Source organism: Rhinoderma darwinii, chromosome 10 (genome assembly GCF_050947455.1).
Source record: "Rhinoderma darwinii isolate aRhiDar2 chromosome 10, aRhiDar2.hap1, whole genome shotgun sequence".
Taxonomy (NCBI): domain Eukaryota; kingdom Metazoa; phylum Chordata; class Amphibia; order Anura; family Rhinodermatidae; genus Rhinoderma; species Rhinoderma darwinii.
Genome location: NC_134696.1, coordinates 24215643 through 24239779, shown reverse-complemented (window position 1 = coordinate 24239779; position 24137 = coordinate 24215643). Strand labels below are relative to the sequence as shown.

The 24137-nt window shown below is 43.7% G+C and overlaps 1 protein-coding gene across 2 annotated transcripts; it reads left to right on the top strand.

Moving 5' to 3' along the window:
* The first annotated feature begins 4033 nt into the window (after positions 1–4033).
* LOC142662548 (membrane-spanning 4-domains subfamily A member 4A-like) lies at positions 4034–19187 on the top strand. Of its 2 annotated transcripts, XM_075840760.1 has the most exons (7): positions 4034–4140; positions 6828–6996; positions 7920–8048; positions 11842–11898; positions 15696–15872; positions 16533–16652; positions 18812–19187. In XM_075840760.1, the coding sequence occupies exons 2-7, from the start codon at positions 6832–6834 to the stop codon at positions 18917–18919; spliced, it is 756 nt and encodes a 251-aa protein (XP_075696875.1). In that variant the 5' UTR covers positions 4034–4140; positions 6828–6831; the 3' UTR covers positions 18920–19187. The 2 variants fall into 2 exon arrangements, with proteins under 2 accessions (XP_075696875.1, XP_075696876.1); XM_075840761.1 differs by lacking the exon at positions 15696–15872.
* The last annotated feature ends 4950 nt before the right edge of the window (positions 19188–24137 follow it).

Here is a 24137-nt window from a genome sequence, read left to right as displayed (position 1 = left end):
ACGGAGAGGCAGGGACTCCAAGCGTTGTATATAACTATGATCAAAGTCTTTAAAGGGAGTGACAATCCCGGCTCCCTGCATATAGCCCGGCAGTCTGCAGCTGCTGGTCTGACACCCTGCAATCTGAACACTCCATACTCTATTTGGCAATACATGCAGATAGAGGAAAAATAGAGCGTGTGCAAATGCAACTTTGGCTACAATTTTTAATTGTTCGTGTTTATTCTTTTGTCCCTATGGACATCTTTAAATGAAATAATAAAAGTTACTTTTTAATAATATCAGTTAGCAGCTGGGAAATTGGTCTTCAGTGTGCCTCAGGCACATTTGTTTCTTTTTGTACTCCTAGGCTGGCCGACCCTAAAATCACGGCCGTGCACATGGCTACGGTCGTATGCAGGGCCGCCATCAGGGGGGTATTAGGGGTAGTACTGTAGGGGGCCCGGCCAAACTTAATTGAAAGGGGAGCCCGGCAACTGCCGCGACTTGCTTTTGGTAGAAAAAAACAAGCCCCTGCAATGGGGCCTGTTCTTTTCACCAAAACAATGTCGTGAGCTGCTGCGGGCCCCCCTCTCATCACCGCCGCCGCGCCGCGAAACACCACTGCTTGCGCGCGTACGAGCGCGCACGATCGCAAGCGCGCGCCCACGTGCGAACGACCAGGCGCGCCGCCGAGAGGGAGCAACACAAGTACATCGACGGGGAAGGACAGCCACACAGGGACAGCGGCGCACTGTTACTTACCTGCTGGCCCGCCTCCCACTCCTCCTCGTCCTCCTTGTCCTCCTCCGCCTCCTCGTCAGACTCCACCTCCGACTCCGCCTCCTCGACCTCCTCCTCGTCCGACTCCGCCTCCTTCTCCAGAGCGTAGCTGCGTAAGGAGAGGGGGAGGAGTCTAGTTCTTGCGCGGCGGCAGTTCTACGATCCCCGCCATTTTCTGGAGCCTGGAGGTGAAGGACGACGTCTGGACCGAAGACATCGCCTGAAGAGGACTGGAGTGGGAGCAGCTCTTCTGACATGGTGAGTAAAGTGTGTCAAAGTGCTGTTTATGTATGGTCCTGTTCACACAGAGTATTTTGCAGGCCGAAAAAATCTGCCTCAATATTCCTTAAAGAATTTTGAGGCAGATTTTGCCCTGCCCACACTATCTTGCTGCGTTTTTTGCTGCGTTTTTTGCCCGCTGCGATTGAGGACAGCAGACAAAAAACGCAGGGAAAAATGCATTTTCTGCCTCCCATTTATTTCGATGGGAGGTCAGAGGCGGAACCGCGGCAAGAAAGGACGTGCTGCTTTTTCTTTTTTCTGCGACTTACTCTCATTGATTTCAGATTAAATCAATGGGAGGCGGTTTTGGAAGTTTTTTGGTGCTGATTCTGACGCAGTGTCCGAGTCAATATCAAGGCCCAAAAACTCTGTGAACTGGGCCTTATTGTTAGGGCTTATTCAGACGAACGTGTAATACGTCCGTGCAACGTGTGTGATTTTCACGCGCCTCGCACGGACCTATGTTACTCTATGGGGCCGTGCAGACTGTCAGTGATTTTCACGCAGCGTGTGTCCGCTGCGTAAAACTCACGACATGTCCTATATTTGTGCATTGTTCGCGCATCACGCACCCATTGAAGTCAATGGGTGCGTGAAAATCCCGCCCAGCACTTCCGCAGCAGTATAAACTATGAATGAAAACAGAAAATCACCACGTGCTACAAACATACAAACAGAGTGTCATAATGATGGCGGCATGAACGCTGCGGATTTTATGCAACACATTTTATTGTGGATAATCCGCAGAGTATTACAGTCGCAGCCGAGTGGATGAGATTAGAACAAATGTCATTCACACGCTGCAAAAAAAATGGACCTGCAGTGTGGCTTTTGGCTTTTTAAGCCGCAGCATGTCAATGTATTCTGTGGGATCGCTGCTCGTCTGTTGCGGAAATGCTGCGGTTCTGCCGCAAAAATCACAAATGAGAAAAAAAAGGTACTTTTTTACATTTATAAAAAAGTTTAGACTTGCCCCGGCCGTAGTCCAAGTGACGCGATCCTCTATTATTAGCGCAGCCCGGAATAGAGGATCGCGTCACCAGGACTACGGCCGGGGCAAGTCGAAACTTTTTTATAAATTTAAAAAAGTGCCTTTTTTTTTTTTCTCATGTGTGATTTTTGCGGCAGAACCGCAGCATTTCCGCAACAGAGGAGCGGCGATTCCACAGAATACATTGACATGCTGCGGCTTAAAAAGCCAAAAGCCACACTGCAGGTCCATTATTTTTGCAGCGTGTGGATGAGATTTGTTCTAATCTCATCCACTCTGCTGCGACTGTGATACGCTGCGGATTATCCACAATAAAATGTGTTGCATAAAATCTGCAGCGTTCATGCCTAGTGTGTTCCTACCCTAAGGCTGGATTTACACAAGCGTGTGCTTTTTGCGTGCGCATGCAAAAGGTCCATAACAGCTCCGTGTGTCAGCAGAGTATGATGCGCGGCTACGTGATTTTCGCGCAGCCGCCATCATTATGACACTCTGTTTGTAGCACGTGGTGCTTTTCTGTTTTCATTCATAGTTTATACTGCTGCGGAAGTGCTGGGCGTGATTTTCACGCACTCATTGACGTCAATGGGTGCGTGATGCGCGAACAATGCACAAATATAGGACATGTCGTGAGTTTTACGCAGCGGGCACATGAACACACGCTGCGTGAAAATCACTGACAGTCTGAACAGCCCCATAGAGTAATATAGGTCCGTGCGAGGCGCGTGAAAATCACGCACGTTGCACGGACGTATTACACGTTCGTCTGAATAAGCCCTAACAATAAGGCCCAGTTCACAGAGTTTTTGGGCCTTGATATTGACTCGGACACGGCGTCAGAATCAGCACCAAACAACTTCCAAAACCGCATCCCATTGATTTAATCTGAAATCAATGGGAGCCAGTCGCGGAAAAAAGAAAAATCAGCACGTCCTTTCTTGCCGCGGTTCCGCCTCTGACCTCCCATCGAAATCAATGGGAGGCAGAAAATGCATTTTTCCTTGCGTTTTTTGTCTATCATCAATCGCCGCGGGCAAAAAACGCAGCAAAAAAACGCGGCAAGATAGTGTGGGCAGGTCAAAATCTGCCTCAAAATTCGGTGCGCGGTTCCAGGCGGGAGCACATGCGCGGGAGTTTGCGGGTGTGCGCGATCGGTCGCACGGGCGGCAGTGTTTGACGACCCCCATGCTACCCAGGGCCGCCATCAGGGGGGGTATTAGGGGTACTGATGTGAGAGGCCCGGCCAAACCTAATTGAAAGGGGGGCCCGCAGCTCACGACATTCTTTTGGTGAAAAAAACAAGCCCCATTGCAGGGGCCTGTTTTTTTTCTACCAAAGGCAAGTCTCGGCAGTTGCCGGGCCCCCCTTTCAATTAGGTTTGGCCGGGCCTCTCACATCAGTACCCCTAATACCCCCCCTGATGGCGGCCCTGGGTACCATAATATAGTGCTGGACGGAGTACCGTTAACAGGCGGTGCCACGGTAGGGGGGCCCAGAAAATTTAGCTGTAGGGGGCCCTGAAATTCCTGATGGCGGCCCTGGTCGTATGCATGAGGCCTAAGGGTATGTTCACGTTTTTCGGGCTGCAAACGGCAGAAAATTCGGAAGCAGAACGCCTCCAAACATCTGCCCATTGATTTCAATGGAAAAAAACGGCGTTCTCTTCAGACAGGGCGTATTTTTGCGCGGCCGTTTTGAAAAACGGCTGAAAACACTCCGTGTGAACATACTCAAAGAGGAGACCGGATGAACCACGGGTAAAGCATACAATCTCCATGCCGATGTTGTCCAGTGCTGCAATGCACCGTGATGCCCCGCACTATCACATGAAATATATTATATACTTTGAGGCAGCTTCACAATACACTGATGTTTCTGTCCAAAAAATGAATACTCAGAAGAAAAAAAAAGGAGCAAAGGCCGTTCCGTGTACTGGAGAAAAATGATCATATGTGAACTGGCTCCTTTCCCAGAAACACAGAAAACGCCGTCCCTCCTCCCTGTGTAAATCACGTGATTGTTGAGCCATTTCTGTAAACAGCTCCCGGTACCCTCTGAGCCCACAGCGAGGAAATCACCACAAACTCTTCACCTTCCAACACAAGGTACCAAAGAGCTGAAAAGCCTGGACTCCTGACAGAAACATTGTTCAGCTTTGTAGCAAACTATGAGGGCGGGAGAGAGTCGCTGCTGCTGCTGCTGCTGCTGCTGCTGCTCACAGTATTGTCCAAACCGGATACACTGAATGCTCCTCTAGCTGTAAAACGTATCCGGTCCGTACACTGATGTGTTATCATCCACTCACCAGGCAGGGATAGAACTTTGTTCCAATTTATTGACGGTCAAAGCGATTTCTTGTATCTTTTTTTTTATGACACACGCTGCTTATCTGACCATCTGTTTCCTTTTTTTTTTTATATTATTACTTTTTGTTGCTTTTACTCTTTTCATTACAAAATAATCACCCAAAAGGGACCCAATAATAGTTTACCATTGTATTAAGGCAGCTCGAGTTACTCTCCAAATTAATAGAGGCATTGCCACTGCCAGGCTGACATTTAGCATTTTATGACATACTGGTGTAGCAGAGCTGAGTTTGTCAATTGCAAGAAAAATAGTAGAGTAAAATATTATACAGTTAGTGTCGCATGTATTCGTTTACTAGAACAGACATTAGATGTGCTGATATTATGCAGTGTGAACTCTGTTAGGACAGGGCCACATAGTGTTGTCACACAGCTTTGTCCTTGTCTGCCGAGAGCTGAAGAGTGAGTGAGAGCGTGCGCGCACAGCTCCGAGCTGCACGTGTGCGCGCACACACACGCTCTCCTCTCGACAGCTCTTGCTGTGGCACTGTCCGTAGCGGATTGGACAGTGGGCACGGCGATGTTGCACGCTCACTTACCATTACATGTCCCATTGACAGTTCAGGGGGTTATTTAAATATCGGGCGCCAAATATAACGGTACCGATATGTAAATAACGGAGGGGGGTAGGGAAAAAATGTAAAGTGCCCCAGTGTTCGTGCAGCCCTCCCCATTACATGCTGCACATGTATGGGGAGGTGAAAGGTTCTCTTTAAAAAGAGTTGATCTCTGAGCAGCGACACTGTGGGAATAGTGCTGCAATTCTATTCATATGAGCACATCCGTATATGTTCCTATTAGGAGACAGTGGGGCGCAGCATGAGGCTGGGTTCACACGACCATGTTACGTCCGTAATGGACGGAACTTATTTCGGCCGCTAATCCCGGACCGAACACACTGCAGGGAGCCGGGCTCCTAGCATCATAGTTATGTACGACGCTAGGAGTCCCTGCCTCGTTGCGGGACAACTGCCCCGTACTGAAAACATGATTACAGTACGGGACAGTTGTCCTGCAGCGAGGCAGGGACTCCTAGCATCGTACATAACTATGATGCTAGGAGCCCGGCTCCCTGCACTGTGTTCGGTCCGGGATTAGCGGCCGAAATACGTTCCGTCCATTACGGACGTAATGTGCTCGTGTGAATCCAGCCTAATAAATAATACCAGACAGACCATTCCTGTGTCATGTACTGCCCCCGCAGGCCCTGCACTACCTAAACAACCATGTTGTCAATTTTGCCTTGTGTGTCCCTTTAACCCCTTGTTTGGACAATTTTTTTTTATTTTTTAATTAACACATTTCAAGAACCTTAACTTTTTAGGAAGAAAAAAAAGCTTTTTTTTTTTTTTGGGCGGAACAAGTTGTAGTTTTTATTGTCACAATCTTATAGTACAAAAATTTATCGATTATACACGTCTTAACGATTGCAATACCATATATATATATATATATATATAGTATATCTTTCTTTTTATTACTACTTTTTAATAATAAAAAAAATTGCTACAATTTTTTTTTTGTCTTGGATTCTTTTTTTTTTTAGGGAGATATTTTTTTTTAAATTAAACTTTATTGATCTTAAAGCATCCAGAATTTTTTATTATGGCCGTTTGTACATTAAACCTGGTAAAAGGTAGGACAGGCCATCCTCTTACCGGGCGCTTTGTTGCAGAAATATCCCGGCCGCAATTATGTCACATGACTGTGTGGACCGGAAGTCACTTTCACTATACATTCCTATGAAACTCGCATTGAGTGTCTCATAGGAATGCATAGTGAAAGAGACTTCCAGTCCACAATGGCAGCTGGGTGTATTTTACAAACCGGGATCACAATAAAAAAAATAATTGCTGGAGTGTCTCTTTAAATTTTTTTGACCCACTAGAGGATTAGAAGCTGCGATCATTTGATCGCTAGTATAATGCTTTGGAATATTTAAAAGCATTACTACCAGTCAGTGTTGCACTAACAGGGAATCTATTAGACTGTGCCTCTGGCCCCCGGCTGCCATGGTCCCCAGCATTTGTTAGACCCCCATTTGCCATGGTAACCCATCAGCCCCCCTCTATCGCATCGTGGAGCGCCGATGGGCTGACTGATTGAGCCCCCTCCCTTTGTCAAACTGCATAGATGACGCTATCACTCTGACCGTGGCATCTAAGGATTTAAATGGGTTGGATCAGTTGCAGCGAAAAGCCAGTGGTATTACACCCGGCACCCACTGCTGATGGCGCAGGCTCAACTCCTGTGCCCATTTCATCCACCACCATTACGTCTTATTGTGGTTAAAACACCACAATTAGGACACAAAAAAAATGCTCTTTAGCGGGAAGTCTTAAACAATTTCTTTATGTGGTTGCAATAAGAATATAATTTTTATACATAAAATGTAAGTGATCTGTTGCTTGCTGTTGTATTTGAAGAGCCATGTCTCCAGTTGTACCAGAGGCAGGAGGATTTGTGGTTATTTCCCAAATTAGACCACAAAATGAGCAAGAAAATGGACCTGAAGAAGAACATTCCTGCAATGCTCAAGCTAACTTGCCCAAACCACTTGTTGCATTTTACCGCGGAGAACCTGAAGTTCTGGGGGTAAGTCCATTTCACACGGTTGTTATTAGAGATGAGCTGATCACTGGGTTGCTGGTTTACCTGTGGGAGAATTTTTCTTATTTGACACCTTTAAAGCGTACCTTTCATAATTTTTCGAAGAATTCATTAGTACATGGAATATATTATAAAGTTTTATATATTCACAATCAGAGGGAAGTAAATCATCTTCACCTTCCAGCAAGCTGTGCTTCTTCTTTCCCTACCTGCTTGATGTTAATGTGTAGAAATCTCCTCAGTCTCCCAAAAACCTTCTAAATGTAAAACTGTAGATAGAAGACGGGGAGGAGGGGAGGAAGGGGATGCAGCTGCAACTTCTCTCAGTGTTTCATTGAAACAACATGAGGAAGGGAGAGGAGCACCATGGACATATGTTTGGTCAAACCACATGGCACAGTTCCTTCATCACACCAGGAAGAGCCCGTCCACTCAGAAACCATAGAAAGAGAAAATGTACAGTTACAGAAAATAGATGACAGATGGAATTATTATTACTATTATGCTATTATTATGGTGTATTTCCCAAAAGTTTTTTGACAGTCTATTATTTTTTTCACTTTTTCACTGTAACTGGGACTGCAGACTTCTCTCCCGGGTGCAGGTCCGCAGACTACACTTTTGCTTCCGTCAAAGAAAATGGAAACCTAGTAAACGGAGACAAATGGAAAGCAACTGAAACAAAAGAATTACCATTAAAATCAATGGTAATTCGAACAGAACCATTGCTTTCCGTTTAATCTTTCTATCCTCTCTTCCTCTGACGGAAGAGAGGTAAACCGATAGGAACGCTAGTGTGAACTTAGCCTAACTTCTGTGTATGTTATATTCTTTCTTCTGTATTATCACATGTTGGTCTCCTACAGTTACACTATGAATGGAAGAAATTAATTTCTCATCTTTTGCAGACTACACTGTTATTTTCAGGAATTATTCTTTTATCAATTGGCATTTTTATGGCAGGAGCCATCGATTATAGAATGAATTACGTAGGAATTGTGCTAATTAGCAGTATCCCAATATGGTCTGGAATATTGGTAAGATATACACATTTAAAGCGAATGTCCAGTTGTGATGCTTAACCGCTATTTAATTTCCTTAGTGTCTTTTTTAACTCGGCTCCATTAGGTCGAAGCTGTGATCTGTGACTACAGTGTAGCTACAGTGCCTACAGGGAGTCCCAGGTAGTCTCAGATACCCCTGTCTCATCATTGGCTAAGGCTGCTGCTTTCTCCCTCCCCTCTGCAGTCTTACTTCTTCTGATTGGTTGCTGCGTATCAACATATGTCCACCACAAGCACACCAGGGAGTCAGTGATAGGCAGAAATAGAGTACACATTACTAAACCAAAAGTGAGAAATGAAGATTATCAGACTGAGGTAAATGAACTTTAGGAAGGGGAGTCTGGAAATTTGCTTGAAATTCATTAAAGTGTAGCTAAACGTTTGACAAACTTCTGACATGTTATAGTGACAGGTCAGAAGTTTGGATTGGTGGGGGTTCGAGCACGGAGACCCCCACCAATCGCTAGAACGAAGCAGCTGAAGAGCTTGTGTGAGCGCGAAGCCGCTTCGTGTCTGTTCGGCTTTTTCCGGAAATCAATGTATCGGGGTACGGGCTCATAGGCATTCAATTGAGTCCGTACACGATACATTTATTTCCGGAAAAAGCCGAACAGACACGAAGCGGCTGAGCACCCACACAAGCGCTTCAGCTGCTTCGTTCTAGCGATTGGTGGGGGTCTCTGTGCTCAGACCCCCACCAATGCCAACTTCTGACATGTCACTATAACATGTCAGAAGTTTGTCAAACGTTTAGCTGCACTTTAAGGCTCTCATATTACACAGACATGCTAGTACATTTATACAGGGGTGTAGCTATAGGGGGTGCAGAGGTAGCAGCTGCACCAGGTGCCACACAAGAAGAGACAAGTATTATAAATTACACATGGTAGATGAGGGGCCCTATACGTTTTTGCAATAGGTTGCAGGAGCTCCATGTACTGTATGTGCAACATATGGAGAACAAATGTAGGTGCCAAACTGCATTAGGGGCAGGAGCAGGGGCTGGCAGGCAAATTTTAGCCTGGGAGGCAAGCACACCGCACTGGCCCATGAGTAGTGGCTCATTCTTTACCTGTTTGCCTTCGCCTGCCATGCAAGGGTGGCAGAGGTAACTGGGATTTAAATCCAACCCGCAAGGGGCGGGATCCGGCCGGTTCGCCCGGTTCCACCGAACCTGTTGTTAAAATGACAGCCGGTTCGCAGGACTGGGTGAAGCGGGAAGCCGGACGCGGTCCGGTCCCCTGCACTCAATTGTATCCAAGTCTTTGGGACGCGGATACAGATAAGTTGACTAGCGCTTACCTGGTGAGGCACATGACACCTCGCCATTCGGCGCTTCAGTGATTATGCAGTCGGCGCGATTACGATGACGTCTTTGCGCCGCTGCATCATTCCGATGGAGAACGGACGTTGCTGGAGTATGGCACGGCAACGGGACAGGTAAGAAAATGTGTTTTTTTCCCTTCTACTGTGGGCACTATAGGTCACTACAAAAGGGACTATACAGGGAACGAGAACTACAGGGAACTATATGGGGGTCTTTATCTACAGGAAACACCTCAGGTGGCCCTTATCTACAGAGAACGCCACAGGGGGCCCTATCTACAGGGCAACGCCACATAGGGCCCCATGTAGTGTTTCCTGTAGATAGAGCCCCCTGTGCCGTTCCCTGTAGATAGGGCCCCATGTGGTGTACCCTGTAGATAGGTGGCCCTATCTGCAGGGAACTCCACATGGGGCTCTATCTACAGGGAACGCCACAGGGGGATCTATCCACAGGGAACGCCACAGGGGGCACTATACAGGGAACGCTACATTGAACGCCACAAGGGGAACTATCTACAGGGAACGCTACAGGGGGCACTATCTACAGGGAACGGTACTACCTACAGAGGGCTCTACGGGGAGAACTATATCTACAGAGGGCTCTACTGGGAGCACTATCTACAGAGGGCTCTACTGGGAGCACTATTTACAGAGGGCTCTATGAGGGAAACTATCTACAGGGGGCACTGTGCGTGGTGCATTACTTTACAGTGTTTGACACAATTTTATTCAGGGGTACAGTGTATGTTACGATTATATTCAGGGGCACAGTGTGTAGCGCAATTATATTCGGGGACACAGTGTATGATACTATTATATTTGGGGGCATAGAGTGTGGTACCATAAGAACTTGCTCTTCGTTTATAGGTGTAGAAATGGCCAGGAGGCATCAGAGAGTTCTGGACCAGATGGAAAAGTAAAGAGAACGACTAGAATCTGAGAAGTCATCACCGGTGAGTCACTAAATGTAAATGTTTATTCTCCCTGTGACTGCTCAGTACTGTAGTCACAGTATGATCTGCAGCGAGATAATGTGTGTATCGTTCTGGCTATACCATCGTTCTGGCTATACTGGGAGCTATAGTTTTATGCCGTACAAACTTATATGGCAGGGGTTAAACTAAATTTGCTAATTATTTCTGTACTGAGCTGTATTTGTACTGGTGCTGTATATATGTACTGAGCTAGGTTCTGGTGCTGTATATATATATATATATATATATATATATATATATATATATATATATATATATATATATATATATATATACACACATGTACTGAGCTTGGTTCTGGTGTTATATTCATCATAACAACCGAGTTCAATACATATATACAGCACCAAAGAGAAGCTCAAAACATATATACAACTCCAGAACTAAGCTATGCATATAAATACAGCACCAGGAACAAGCTCAGTACATATATACAGCACCAGAACAGAGCTCAGTACATATATATCAGAACAATCAAGCTCAAAACATAGATTTTAAATATATATATATATATGTACTGAGCATTGTTCTGGTGTTGTATATATGTACTGAGCTTTGTTTTGGTGCTGCATATATGTACTGAGCTTTGTTTTGGTGCTGTATATATGTACTGAGCTTGGTTCTGGTGCTGTATATATGTACTGAGCTTTGTTCTGGTGCTGTATATATATCTACTGAGCTTTGTTCGGGTGATGTATATATGTACTGAGCTTGCTCCTGGCACCGTTTCTGTGCATGTGCATTAGCCGGGAGATTTGTCGCGGCTTACTGCACACGCCGCACTGTCCTCCACCCTTCTCATGTGCACAGCCTAACTAAATGGGCTGAGCACGCTTAGGATATTGAATGTGCGCATATAGGCCTATACGTAATGGGTGAGTTTAATATAATGTGTGGGTAGGTCTGTACGCTTATGTAATTATATAAATAGTGTGGTAATCCACACAAACATTCTGGACAGGGAATTTCTTTATTTAGAGTCCACTTTAATGTAGGGGGTATTTGGAATATCAGAATTGTTTCATTTTATTATTAGAATCATTTTCAATACACCGCAAAACACTGCGGTCACTGCGGTCACTGATTGGTCAGCGTCATACACTCCTCTGTACAACACCCACATGGTCAAAAGTAAAAACACGCCCAGTTGGTCTTTAAGAAACCGATTAGCATAAATCTAAACTAGCTCATAACTTGCTCAAAAATGATCGTTTTTCAAAATAAAAACCACTGCTGTTATCTACATTACAGCGCCAATCAGATTATGTAGGAGATAGAGCACTTATAATCTGGTGACAGAGCCTCTTTAACAACGAAAAACAGAATAATTGGGAGTCACTCAAATGAAGAATCCACATATAAATCATTTATCAATTGATAAACTCATTTTTCTTGATCTCTACTGTATAATAAAAGCTAAGCTTATGTTATTTTTATTTTCATAGTATATTATTTCTGGATCACTCTCCGTGGCTGCATCAGTAAAACCAACAGTGGGAAAGGTAAGAAAAGTTTTGCCAAAATTCTTCAGTAGGTTCCCCTTTAATATGTTCACGAAGAACCAGTGCACGAATGAAAGTTGATTGGATATTTAGATCATCCTTGCTTACTTTTAAGGATAACTTTCAGAGAGACTTGAGATGCCGGTCATCATTTCTTTTCTATGTAAAGACTACACCCTCATGTAGTCACTCAATCAACAGCGCCATCAGTATAACCCCAAAAACTATAGTGCCAGCAAAGTGCCCCACATAAATAGTGCCAGCAGAGTATCACACAGAAAAAGTGCGAGCAAGTACCCTACATAAACAGTTTCGGCAGAGTGGCCACTCATAATACAGACCTCTAAATTCCCTGTTTCCCTTCACAGCAAATACATTATGAAATTCTGGCTTCTTTAAGCCACCACTATAGTGAGCTCAATGCAAACATATTATTCAGCTTCCATTGAGCGCTATACAAGTATATATTTATACATATATACACATATATATATATATATATATCTATATATATATATATATACACACATATATGTATCAAGCTCCTTCTAATGATGGCTGCCCATTGCCATACCTCCCAACCAACTCAGATTCAATGGGACAGTCCCGGATTCCGGGCGGTATCTCGCTGTCCTGGGCAGCCAGTGGTATGTCCTGGTGTAAACTGTATCTGCGTCCTCAGGATACAAACCGTTGAATCCAATGCTGAAGCAGGGAACCGTCCGCTCCCTACTTCAGCATTCAACTATGGAGTCCACAGCCATAGCAACGCAAGCTTTCTGGCCGGGGACTCGTGTCTTGGGAAAGCCCTTGACATCTATGGGAACATCTGTGTTGGCTTTATACTGTAAGGGGGCATCTCTGGGGGAATTATACCGTGTGCGGCAGCTATTTGGCATTATACTGTGTGGGAGGCACTATGGGGTATTTTACTGTGTGGGGGGCATCTATAGTGGCATTATACTGTATGAGGGTTCTAAGGGGGGCATTATATGGTGGGGAGGCACTATGGGAGCATGATACTGTGTGGGCTGAACCGGGTGTGTATGGGTGAGGATTAGACAGGTTTAGAGACGTGGCTTAAAAGGGAATAAATTTGAAAATGTATTTTTGAAGAATTTTTGTTCATGTTTTTTTATTTTTATTTTCCATATCATTATCTATATTTAAAAATAATACTGAAATCTTGCAGCTGCATTGGCCACTGAACCTCACAATAGACTGACGCTTTCTGTTCTGAAGAGATCACTTCCAATGAACATCTCCAGTCTACAGGTTACAATGGTCCATGTGGCTTCTTTAAAGCAAATCTCTAAATTGTGTAATAATGTACAGAAAAAAATAAATAGAATTAAAAAAAATCTACAATCAGAAAGTAAAAGTAGACTAGAAAAAAAGATTATGGATCAATATCTTGTTTTAAGTAGTAAAAAAATAATGATACATTCCTTTTAAGGGACACTCCTGAACAATTTGGGAGAATAATCAAGCATTGTGGATGCACTTTTTGTAGTTCATTATTTCAAGCGTAGCTACCTTTGGCTGAGTTCACACCTGCGTTCAGCGTTCCATTGTTATGCTCCATCAGCGGTTGACGGAAGCCCTTGTCTTTAATAGGTTCTATAGGGTTTCCATCGAGGTGTCCATGGTGTTTCCGGCATTGTTGGCCAGATCTCTCATGGAGGCCCCTAACAGAACCAACTCAGATGTGAACGATGTCTTAGCAGCTTTAGGAGGTGGTCACTGGTTAATGAGAGAGAAAGAGAGAGAAAGAGAGAGGGAAAGAGAGAGAGAAAGAAAGAGAGAGAGAAAGAGAGAGAGAGAGAGAGCATTAAAAAATAAAAATAAAAATTCCGTTTCTCCATGCAAGCCTATGAAACTCACTGTGGCTTTCTTAGGAATGTATCGAGAGACTGACTTCCAGTCCACACAGAAGAGCCTGCATGAATCGGAGAGTCAGAGCGTGGTCATATGGTGCAGAGGTAGTACCGGATCGAGGGCTGTTAAATCAGGAATAAAGCAACTGATAGAATTTTGAAGTGAACATCTGTTTCGTTACAAATAGGGACAAAGATAAAAGTAAATTGTGTGAGTGCTTCTTTAAATGCTAACAAATTTTTCAAACAACTTATGCTAATTTAATAGTATACCGGATATACATCAACTTTGTAATTTACTTACTGTTAAAATGTAATTGTTTTATCCATGCAAATTCTGTGTGAAGTTTCTGCCACTAGCTGTTTCCCTTTCTGTAGACTGCTCTCCACCCCCTGTTGTCGAGCCAAATCCATCCCGTTACAGAGGGACTGCAGAAAAGGGGGGGGGGTCTCACTGCCTGACAATACAAATCTATGGAGAGGGGAGGGGGAGGAGGAAACAAGAGCCAAAAGAGGCACCGACATGCTGCCCATACAAGTCTATGGAGAGGGGAGGGGGAGTAGTAAGCTGGAGCAGAGAGAGACACACACACACACACAGATGCTGAACATACAAGTCTATGATGAGGGGAGGGGGAGCAGGAGCAGAGTGTGAAAGACACAAATAGACGTGCTGCAGCTGCTGGTAAGTGTTATATCTTACCCCAGTGCTGGATTCTCAACTACACTGCTCATTACTGCTGTATAATGTCCTCCAAGCTGTTGCAGCCTCTATATATGTGATAGATAAAGATAGGAGAGTAGGATTCAATTCTTCTATGTGTGCTGAAGACGTGACAGCCGTTTTTCTCCGCCCACTAGATCAGAGAAAATAGAGATAAAGCATGAAGAGGGGAAAACTGCGCAAAAAACGCAGAATACAAATCATATAATGGCCATAAATAGTGTTTTTCCTCATGTACCCACATATGACAGCTTATTCTGAGCTGGGTGCACTTTAAAGAGGCTCTGTTACCACATTATAAGTGGCCTATATTGTACATGATGTGATCGGTGCTGTAATGTAGATTACAGCAGTGTTTTTTATTTAGAAAAACGATCATTTTTGACGGAGTTATGACCTATATTAGCTTTATTATAATGAGTTTCTTAATGAACAACTGGGCGTGTTTTACTTTTTGGCCAAGTGGGCGTTGTACAGAGGAGTGTATGACGCTGACCAATCAGCGTCATACACTTCTCCCCATTCATTTAAACAGCACATATCGATATCGCTATATGCAGCCACATACACAAACACTAACATTACTGCAGTGTCCTGACAATGAATATACATTACCTCCAGCCAGGACGGGATGTCTATTCAGATTCCTGATACTTCTGTAGCGTCTGTGTGATATTTACAGCAAGGCAAGCGTAATCTCGCGAGATTACGATGTAACCTGTCATTTCAAACGAGATTACGCTTGCCTTGCTGTAAATATCACACAGACGCTACAGAAGTGACAGGATTCTGAATAGACATCCCGGACTGGCTGGAGGTAATGCATATTCATTGTCAGGACACTGCTGTAATGTTACAGTGTGTTTATGTGGCTGCACATAGCGATATCGCTTTGGGCTGTGTAAATGAATAGGGAGAAGTGTATGACGCTGATTGGTCACTGATTGGTCAGCGTCATACACTTCTCTCCACAACACCCACTTGGCCAAAAAGTAAAACACGCCCAGATGTCCATTGAGAAACTCATTAGCATAAAGCTAAAATAGGTCATAACTCTGTCAAAAATGATCGTTTTTCTAAATAAAAAACACTGCTGTAATCTACATTACAGCACCGATCACATCATGTACAATACAGGCCACTTATAATGTGGTGACAGAGACTCTTTAAGTAATAATTGTTATTTTGTGTTCCAGGTAAAGTCAAGCTTGGTGATGAACATCTTCTGCTCTCTAACTGCAGCTTGTGGAATAATACTTGCTGTGATTGATGTTTGCCTGATAGCAGTACCTTACTACCCATACTTTCTAAGGAGAACATATTGTGCATGTTATAAAAGCAATACGGAATGCCTAGGAGCCTTTAGTCCCATAGTAAGAATAATTTTTACTGCTTATAACAACCAGTCACTATGCAGTTGCTATGAGCAACACCACTTAAAGGGATTTTATGAGTTCACTAAAACTTGGCTGATATCTTCAAGAAACAGTGCCACTCTTGCCTATTGGCCGTGTCTGATATTACAGTGCAGCCCCATTCACTAATTGCATGAGTCATAGGGAAGTAAATCTCAATCTACGATTAAGGCTCCCTTCACATCAGTCTACATTCCGTTAATGTATACCCCAGACAATCCCTGTGTAATCTGCTCCTGCAGTCATACTCCCTTCCTTTACCCCCTACTCCTTACTAACATACATTCCGTAGAATAGGGGGCAAAAGGAATAGAGTAACACATGAATGCGGAATCAGACTACACCGGGATCGTTTGTAGTCTGTAACCATGGAGACGCATAGGTCTGAATAGGACCTGTATACACAAAATGGTATACTTTTTTTAACCAAGACTATTCACATACTTATTTTCTTTTTTATTTTAGTTGCAGGAGCAACAAATGGTTGCTTATACATTTTAACAAATGCATTTAGTTGTACTATGTTAAGATTCTTCACTGTGCTTTCATTTAATACAGAAATAAGTCCTAAATGTATTTTCATTTTCTACAGAAGTTTTTTTTTTTTTTCTCTTTCAGGCTATTTATATTGGTCTTATATTATTTATTCTAATTCTTTTTATGCTGATGTTTTGCATTACCATATCCACAAGTGTGTTTGCGTGCAGAACGGTCTGTCGATCGTCTTTCCAGGAATTGGTAAAGTACCAATTTTATAGTCTATTGCATTCAATAAAGGGGCTTGTTGTACTGGTCACCAATATAGGAGGGCTGGTGGCTGCAGAGTTAGGTCTCATGCACACACAAAGCCACGTGTAGAGGCCCGGTACAGTGGCGCACACAGACTCCCTACGGGGATGTTTTATGGAACCGTGGACACTCCATGTAAGACTGTATAATGCCTCCGTGAGTCATTATATCCTTCTACGACATCGACCGTAATACAGAGGCTTTAGAGATACTTGTAGACTTCTTCAACTCCCATTCATTTATATGCAATGCATGGAATCGAAAGTGAATGCACACGTTGCCTCTTGACTGAACCTGAGCACTAGTATGGGCTTGGATCAGCTTAGTCTTGGAATTGGGTTCTTAACAGCAGGACCGAGCTTTAACTTATTAGATAATGGCCATGAGTGGCCACCTTGTAATTGACACCAGTGGCCACCTTGTAATTGACACGAGGAATCACGCTAAAGGGGTTCATACATGATTCCCCCTCCCGCACTCTGTGCAATGTAAGGGTGTCCCATACAATGCACAGAGAGGGTGTCCCTGCTGCAGCTGGGTCACAAGCTGCTGTCAGCAGACAATGAGGGGTTGGCATGTAGGGACATTAGCAATCTGAGAGATTTAAGATCCTCTTACATGGCCCGTCCTGGGCCGTGCAAACGAGCACCGATCAAGGAGACAGCTCATTGTTTGGCACTTGCTTGCTCCTGTCACACGTAGCTATGGATGGGGACGAGCGGTCATTACTCCGATCGCTCGTCCCCATACATTATCATGTCAGCAGCGCGTCTCCCTGTTTAGAAAATTAGAACAGTCAATGAGTAGAATTTTAGTAGTGCAGCCTCAGGCTTTTTTTTTTTATAAATATATATCAGTGTTTGGTGCAACTTTCTAATTACTATTTATTAAACAAAATGTTTTACTTTTTGCGATACAGCTGCTTTGTATCCTGTATACAGAACAGCTGTATCTTGCGCTGAGACTTGAATCTGTCAGACCAGTGGGACTGACTGGTACTGCGTCAGCAGGTCCTGCATGTCTCTGATTTCGGATCGAGCTGCTCCCAATGTCCACAACTAAGTTCATGACTTAGACATGATAGATTACAGGTGGATCCTTCGTGTCAGAGACACAGGACCCGCTGACCTTCTACCCGTCAGTCCTGCTGGCCTGATGGAATCAGGTCTCCGCGCAAGATACAGCTGCTCTATATACAGGATACAAAGCAGCTGTATCAAAAAGAAAAAATCATTTTTAACAAAAAGTAATTAGAAAGTTGCACCAAACACACTGATGCACATTTTTATTTTAAACTTTTTTTTATTTTTAAAGGTGTACGTAGCCTTTAAGCAATTATATCTCAACATAGAAATAAGATATTAAAAATGTATGAACATACACTTTAATGAGTAAACTAGATCCACAATCTATAAATAATTATACACCCTTGTGCACTCAAAGTACTAAATACCTTGCACAAAAAGGATATGATCAGCAACAGAAGCTAACATGCTTGATGACCGTTCCCAGTTAGCAACACAAGGATTTTTCTACACTGTAAGGCCTGGTTCACACGAACGTGTTAAACGTCTGTGGGACGGCCGTTGAAACAGCGGCCGTCCCACGGACCTATGTAATTGAATGTGGCCGTTCACACAGCCGTTGTTTCAACGGACCGTGTGAAGGGTCCGTGGGAAAATAGGACATGTCCTATATTTTCACGTATCACTCATCCCTCCATAGACTCTTATCTATGGGGGGATGCGTGACATCGCGTCCCGCAGCGCTGAGCACGGATGCACCTCGGACCATTAGCTAGGTTTCTGTCACCATTGATACCAATGGTGAGGGAAACGGAAGCTTAGGTTTCCGTTTGCCTTTCCGTTGAGGGGTTAACCCAACGGAAACCTCGGACTGAACCCCTCAACGGAAGGGCAACGCTGATGTGAACAGGCCCCAAACCAAACAATAAGCAAAAACAAGAAAATATTGAACATATATACATATACAAAGTTTATATATATATTATATATATATATATATACACACATACACACATGACTATATAGATCATTTGAATCAAATGTCATATGTAAATTTTACATTAAAAATATGTTGTATTTCAGAATGTGGTCATCTATCAAACCACGCATTTGAACATATCTGATACAACCAGAGACGTGCCACCTGACTCCACAATAGCCTTGACGTCTGACTTAAAGACACAGACATGAAGTCATTAGTCATGGTCATACAGCCACTGCTAGAAGAATCCAAGCCAAGTCCAACGCCAAGATCCTTATATGCAACCCACGACTTTATAACATTTCTAGAAACTGAAATAAATCACTTTCCAAACATTCAATAAGTACTATTATAGTATATATTACATATACAGATATACTATCACCAACTTGTATTGTGTTTTATTTGTAGCATGCATTCTACTGTAAGTATGATTTACGTGTATAGAGCTGAAATAAAGAACTGTATTAAAATATATCCCTGGGCTCACCCGTCATTAAAGATTATTTGGCTCAGTATATGTACAGAAATCAGTTTTCCATTCACTGACTTTCTGTTGAGCTTGTCCAGCCTATATGAACAAGCAAACCTACAGTGTAAAGCATGGGGGAAAAGACAAATTAGTTGCCTGACTCAGCGCAGCCGTCTAGCAGGACATTTTCCAGCACTTCATGCTTCCCTCGGCTGAGAAGCTTTATTCAGATGCGGATTTCATTTTCCAGCAGGACTTGGCACCTGCCCACACTGCCAAAAGTACCAATACCTGGTGTAATAACCACAGTATCACTGCGCCTGATTGGCCAGCAAACTCGCCCGACCTAAACCCCATAGAGAATCTATGGGGTAATGTCAAGAGGAAGATGAGACCCCAGACCCAACAATGCAGACGAGCTGAAGGCCACTAACAAAGCAACCTGGGCTTCCATAACACCTCAGCAGTGCCACAGGCTGATCGCCTCCATGCCACGCCGCATTGATAACACCTCAGCAGTGCCACAGGCTGATTGCCTCTATGCCACGCCACATTGATAACACCTCAGCAGTGCCACAGGCTGATCGCCTCCATGCCACGCCGCATTGATAACACCTCAGCAGGGCCACAGGCTGATCGCCTCTATGCCACGCCGCATTGATAACACCTCAGCAGGGCCACAGGCTGATCACCTCCATGCCACGCCGCATTGATAACACCTCAGCAGTGCCACAGGCTGATTGCCTCTATGCCACGCCGCATTGATAACACCTCAGCAGGGCCACAGGCTGATCGCCTCCATGCCACGCCGCATTGATTCAGTAATTCATGCAAAAGGAGCCCCGACCAAGTATTGAGGGCATATACTGGACATGTTTTTCAGTAGGCCAACATTTCTGTATTAAAAATAATTTTTGAAATTGGGCTTATACAAACAAATTTTCTGAGACACTAAATTTTGGGTTTTCATTAACTGTTCGCCATAATCATCAACGTTAAAAGAAAAAAATGCTGGAAATAGATCACTCTGTGTGTAATGAATTTATAGAATACGAGTTTCACTTTTTGAATTGAATTACTGAAATAAATTTACTTTTTGATGATATTCTAATTAATTGAGAAGGACTAGTATATATATATATATATATATATAGATCAAGAGGGCAGAAACGCTAAAACAGACAGACCGGCACACATCCTGCGGCTGCTGATTATCCGAGCAGCCGCTATTCTGCAGTGTCATATTCTTATGGTGCTGCAGAATAATACCTCTACGGCTGGCGTAAAAACACGTATAGGCAGTCATCCGGGGTTTAATCATATATTGAAATATTGTTTTAGGGAAATTGTACATCGACCACATTCTAGTACTTAAAACCACGGTTCGTTCATTTAGGCGAGATAGGTTGCAAAACCTTGTGGTAATGACAGCCGAGGTGACTGGTTGTCTAAAGGTAGTGGCTAGCCCCTGCAAGGACCGGCCAAGGGCAGGAAGGTTACTGGGCAAGTATAGTGAGTAGGGTGAAGCGGAGGTAGATGGCTCTCACTCCAGTATTCCTAGAGGTAGTGGGTGGCCCCACAGAAACCTACAGTGGCACAGGCAAGTAAAGACTTAGGGGGGATTCACACGAGCGTGTATTGGGTCCGTGCGGGCCGCGTGGTTTTCACGCGCCACGCACAGACCAATACAAGTCTATGGGGCAGTACAGACGGTCCGTGCTTTTTGCGCAGCGTTTGTCAGCTGCGCAAAATGCGCGACATGCTCAATATCTCCGCGTATTTCGCGCATCACGCACCCATTGAAGTCAATGGGTGCATGAAAACCACGCAGGTCGCACGGAAGCACTTCCGTGCGAACCGACTGAAACAGCGCACCAGTAGTCAAAAGGATGAATGTAAACAGAAAAGCACCACGTGCTTTTCTGTTTCCAAACGGAGTGTCTTTGACATGAGCGAACCCGGACAACCGAACCGAACTTCACTGGGTTCGGCCGAACTCGTTTTGGCCGAACCCGGCAAAAAAATTTCCGGTACGCGACGTCAGGAGATAGTCACTGTCCAGGGTGCTGAAAGAGTTAAACTGTTTCAGCACCCTGGACAGTGACTTCCGATCCCAATATACATGAACCTGTAAAAAAAAAAAACTAAGTTCTGACTTACCGATAACTCCCGGCTTCTTCCTCCAGTCTGACCTCCCGGGATGACAATTCAGTCCAAGTGACAGCTCCAGCCAATCACAGGCCAAGCACAGGCTGCAGTGGTCACATGGACTGCCGCGTCATCCAGGGAGGTGGGGCCCGATGTCAAGAGAGGCGCGTCACCAAGGCAACGGCCGGGAGGGAAGTTCTCAGTAAGTACGAACTTTTTCTTTTTTTTTTTTTTAACAGGTTTCTCGATATTGTGTTCGGCATTCACTGTCGAGGGTGCTGAAAGAGTTACTGCCGATCAGTTAGCTCTTTCAGCACCTTGGACAGTGACGGGCATCGACTAGCCTCATCTCTATGATGGCTGCTGCGCGAAAATCACGCAGCCGCGCGTCATACACGGATGACACACGCAGCTGTCAAGTGGTTTTTGCGCGTGCAAAACGCAGCGTTTTTTGCGCACGCAAAAACGCAACGTTCGTCTGAATCTGCCCTTAGTTCGGGGGCCTACGGCACAGTCAACATTCCCAACCTCGGTTCATCCAACCATGTGATGTATGATATGGAGTGCCAATCATTTGTCCCGGCCGTGCTCTTACACTTTCATGGTTTGATCCCCCACATCCTTATTTGCGTACATTGTTGGACCTGTGGAGAAGTGATACCTGCACGGGTTCTCACCATTAAAATAAGGGATGAGGCCAACCTGGGAGACTGCCCTTCTCTTCAGGGACCCTATAGCATGGTCTATCCCTATGGTACATATGATCAGGGGTGTAACAAAAATTCAAAGGGCCCATAGAAAAGTCAGTGTGAAAGTGATTAAGAATGTTTAAAAGATGACATTTTGCGTGGACTCCATCTTGTATGGTTGCCGTCCATTTTGGATCATTGGAATCCATGTTGTGGCCTGAAAGAGCCACTTTGTGATCAATAAGTCATGTTGCTTTAAGGCTAAGACATCTACGTCAGCATTGTCTGAAACAATTCTACGTTATTTGTTCTTGAGATGAACGTTTATATTTAGTCTCTCCCTAGTATGTAGAATACAGATGAATATTTACTTATTTTTGTGTGAGAAGGAGCCGCTCATCCTCAAAGTCTATGGAGAAAGATCATGTTTTACTATAATGGAGGGGGTCAGTCTGACTCTTAGGCTGTGTTCACACAGAGCTTTATGCAGGAGGAAAATTCCTCCTGCAAAAACTGCTCCAGACGTTTTTTGCACAGCGGTTTGATAAAAACTCGTCAAAACACTCGTCTAGGCATTTTTTCCCGTTTCTGACTGATTGAAATGGGGTTTTGGAGGCGGAAACTGCCTCAAGATAGGTCATGTCGCTTCTTCTTACCGCGACGCGGTTTTTCCGCTCGCGGTAAAAAAAAAACTCGTCCGCCTCCCATTGAAATCAATGGGAGGCATTTCCGGGCGGTTTTTGAAGAGTTTTGCGGAGCGGTTTCCGCACCAAAAAACTCGTGAAAAAACTCAGTGTGAACAGGGCCTTAGCCTTGGAGAAGAGTTTCATTCACTATAAGGGAGGGGGTCAGTCGGACTCTTAGCATCTATGACGTGGTATATTTTGGGAACTTATAGTTTACATTTGAAACGTCTCCTGAGCCTATGATTGGTTCAGGACAAAACATTGTCATTATATGCTATTGGCCTAAATTAAATCCAAATTAACTTCATATTGTAAACATTGTAAACGATTGGCTGGAATCACGCCACTCCTACTGAGAAAGATATTATCGTAATGGTTTGAGGAATAAACGTCAGAGAAGGATTTTGAGTGTATATTTATATATAGATCATCTATGATTTGAAACTGGATAAATCAATGGAGGGCGGCTATCGGTTGACATACCCAATACAAATTTCAGTCTAATATATTCTGGCCCATATTGGCATCAGTCAGGAATGGGCCCCCACCTTTTGATTAACAGTAAAGCAAACCGCAGCAAAACTACTTTTACTTGGGCAGAAATCTAGGCATGGATAATAGAATCAGATTTTCAGCACAAAGAAGTCACATAGTAGAGTTAAAAGCAATATCATTACTGCATCTGAATGGGCCCCATAACAGGCGCTTGAATGGGGTCGTGTTGTAGTTCTTGCACAGGAGGTGGGTGGGAGCACCGCGGTACAGGGAAAACCAGTGAAGAGACCCCTTCATTCTTAGAATCGGTGGATGTCCCAGAGGACCGATCCAAAAGCGATATGCCGTCACTTATTGGATGGAAATAACACTTTAATAATTATTTTTTGTGCATATTTTATATATATATTGTATGTACACGGCTTCCCCTGATAGTAACAAACTACACAATAGGAGCCAGCTATATAAAGACATAATAATAATAATAATTCAGAATACCTAAAAATCTCTTCATAAATTAGACATACATTAGGGATGACCTAGTGCCTGTGCTTTTTACATTTTTGTAGTAATGGCTTGAAATAGACAAATATTCCATTAATCATCAAAAGTTGAAAAAAAACAAAAACTAAACGTTATAGAAACAAAAAATAAAGTCAACTGCAAAAAAAAAAATCAACATATTTTTAAATTACTGAAAACAAATTGTATTAAACAAATATAATAAAAAAAGCAACAGTAAATCCGGTAACAGTAACAACCCGCACCACTGTGTAAAAGAGATAATAAAGTAAAAAAAACATCCCATACTATACAGTTAATATCTTGTTATTGGTGAATAATGAATGGCGTCCACAAAAACCAAAACATTTTGGCTTTTTGGAATACAGGGGGTTAAGAAATTAATTGGCACAGAATTTCGCAGCAATTTGGATAA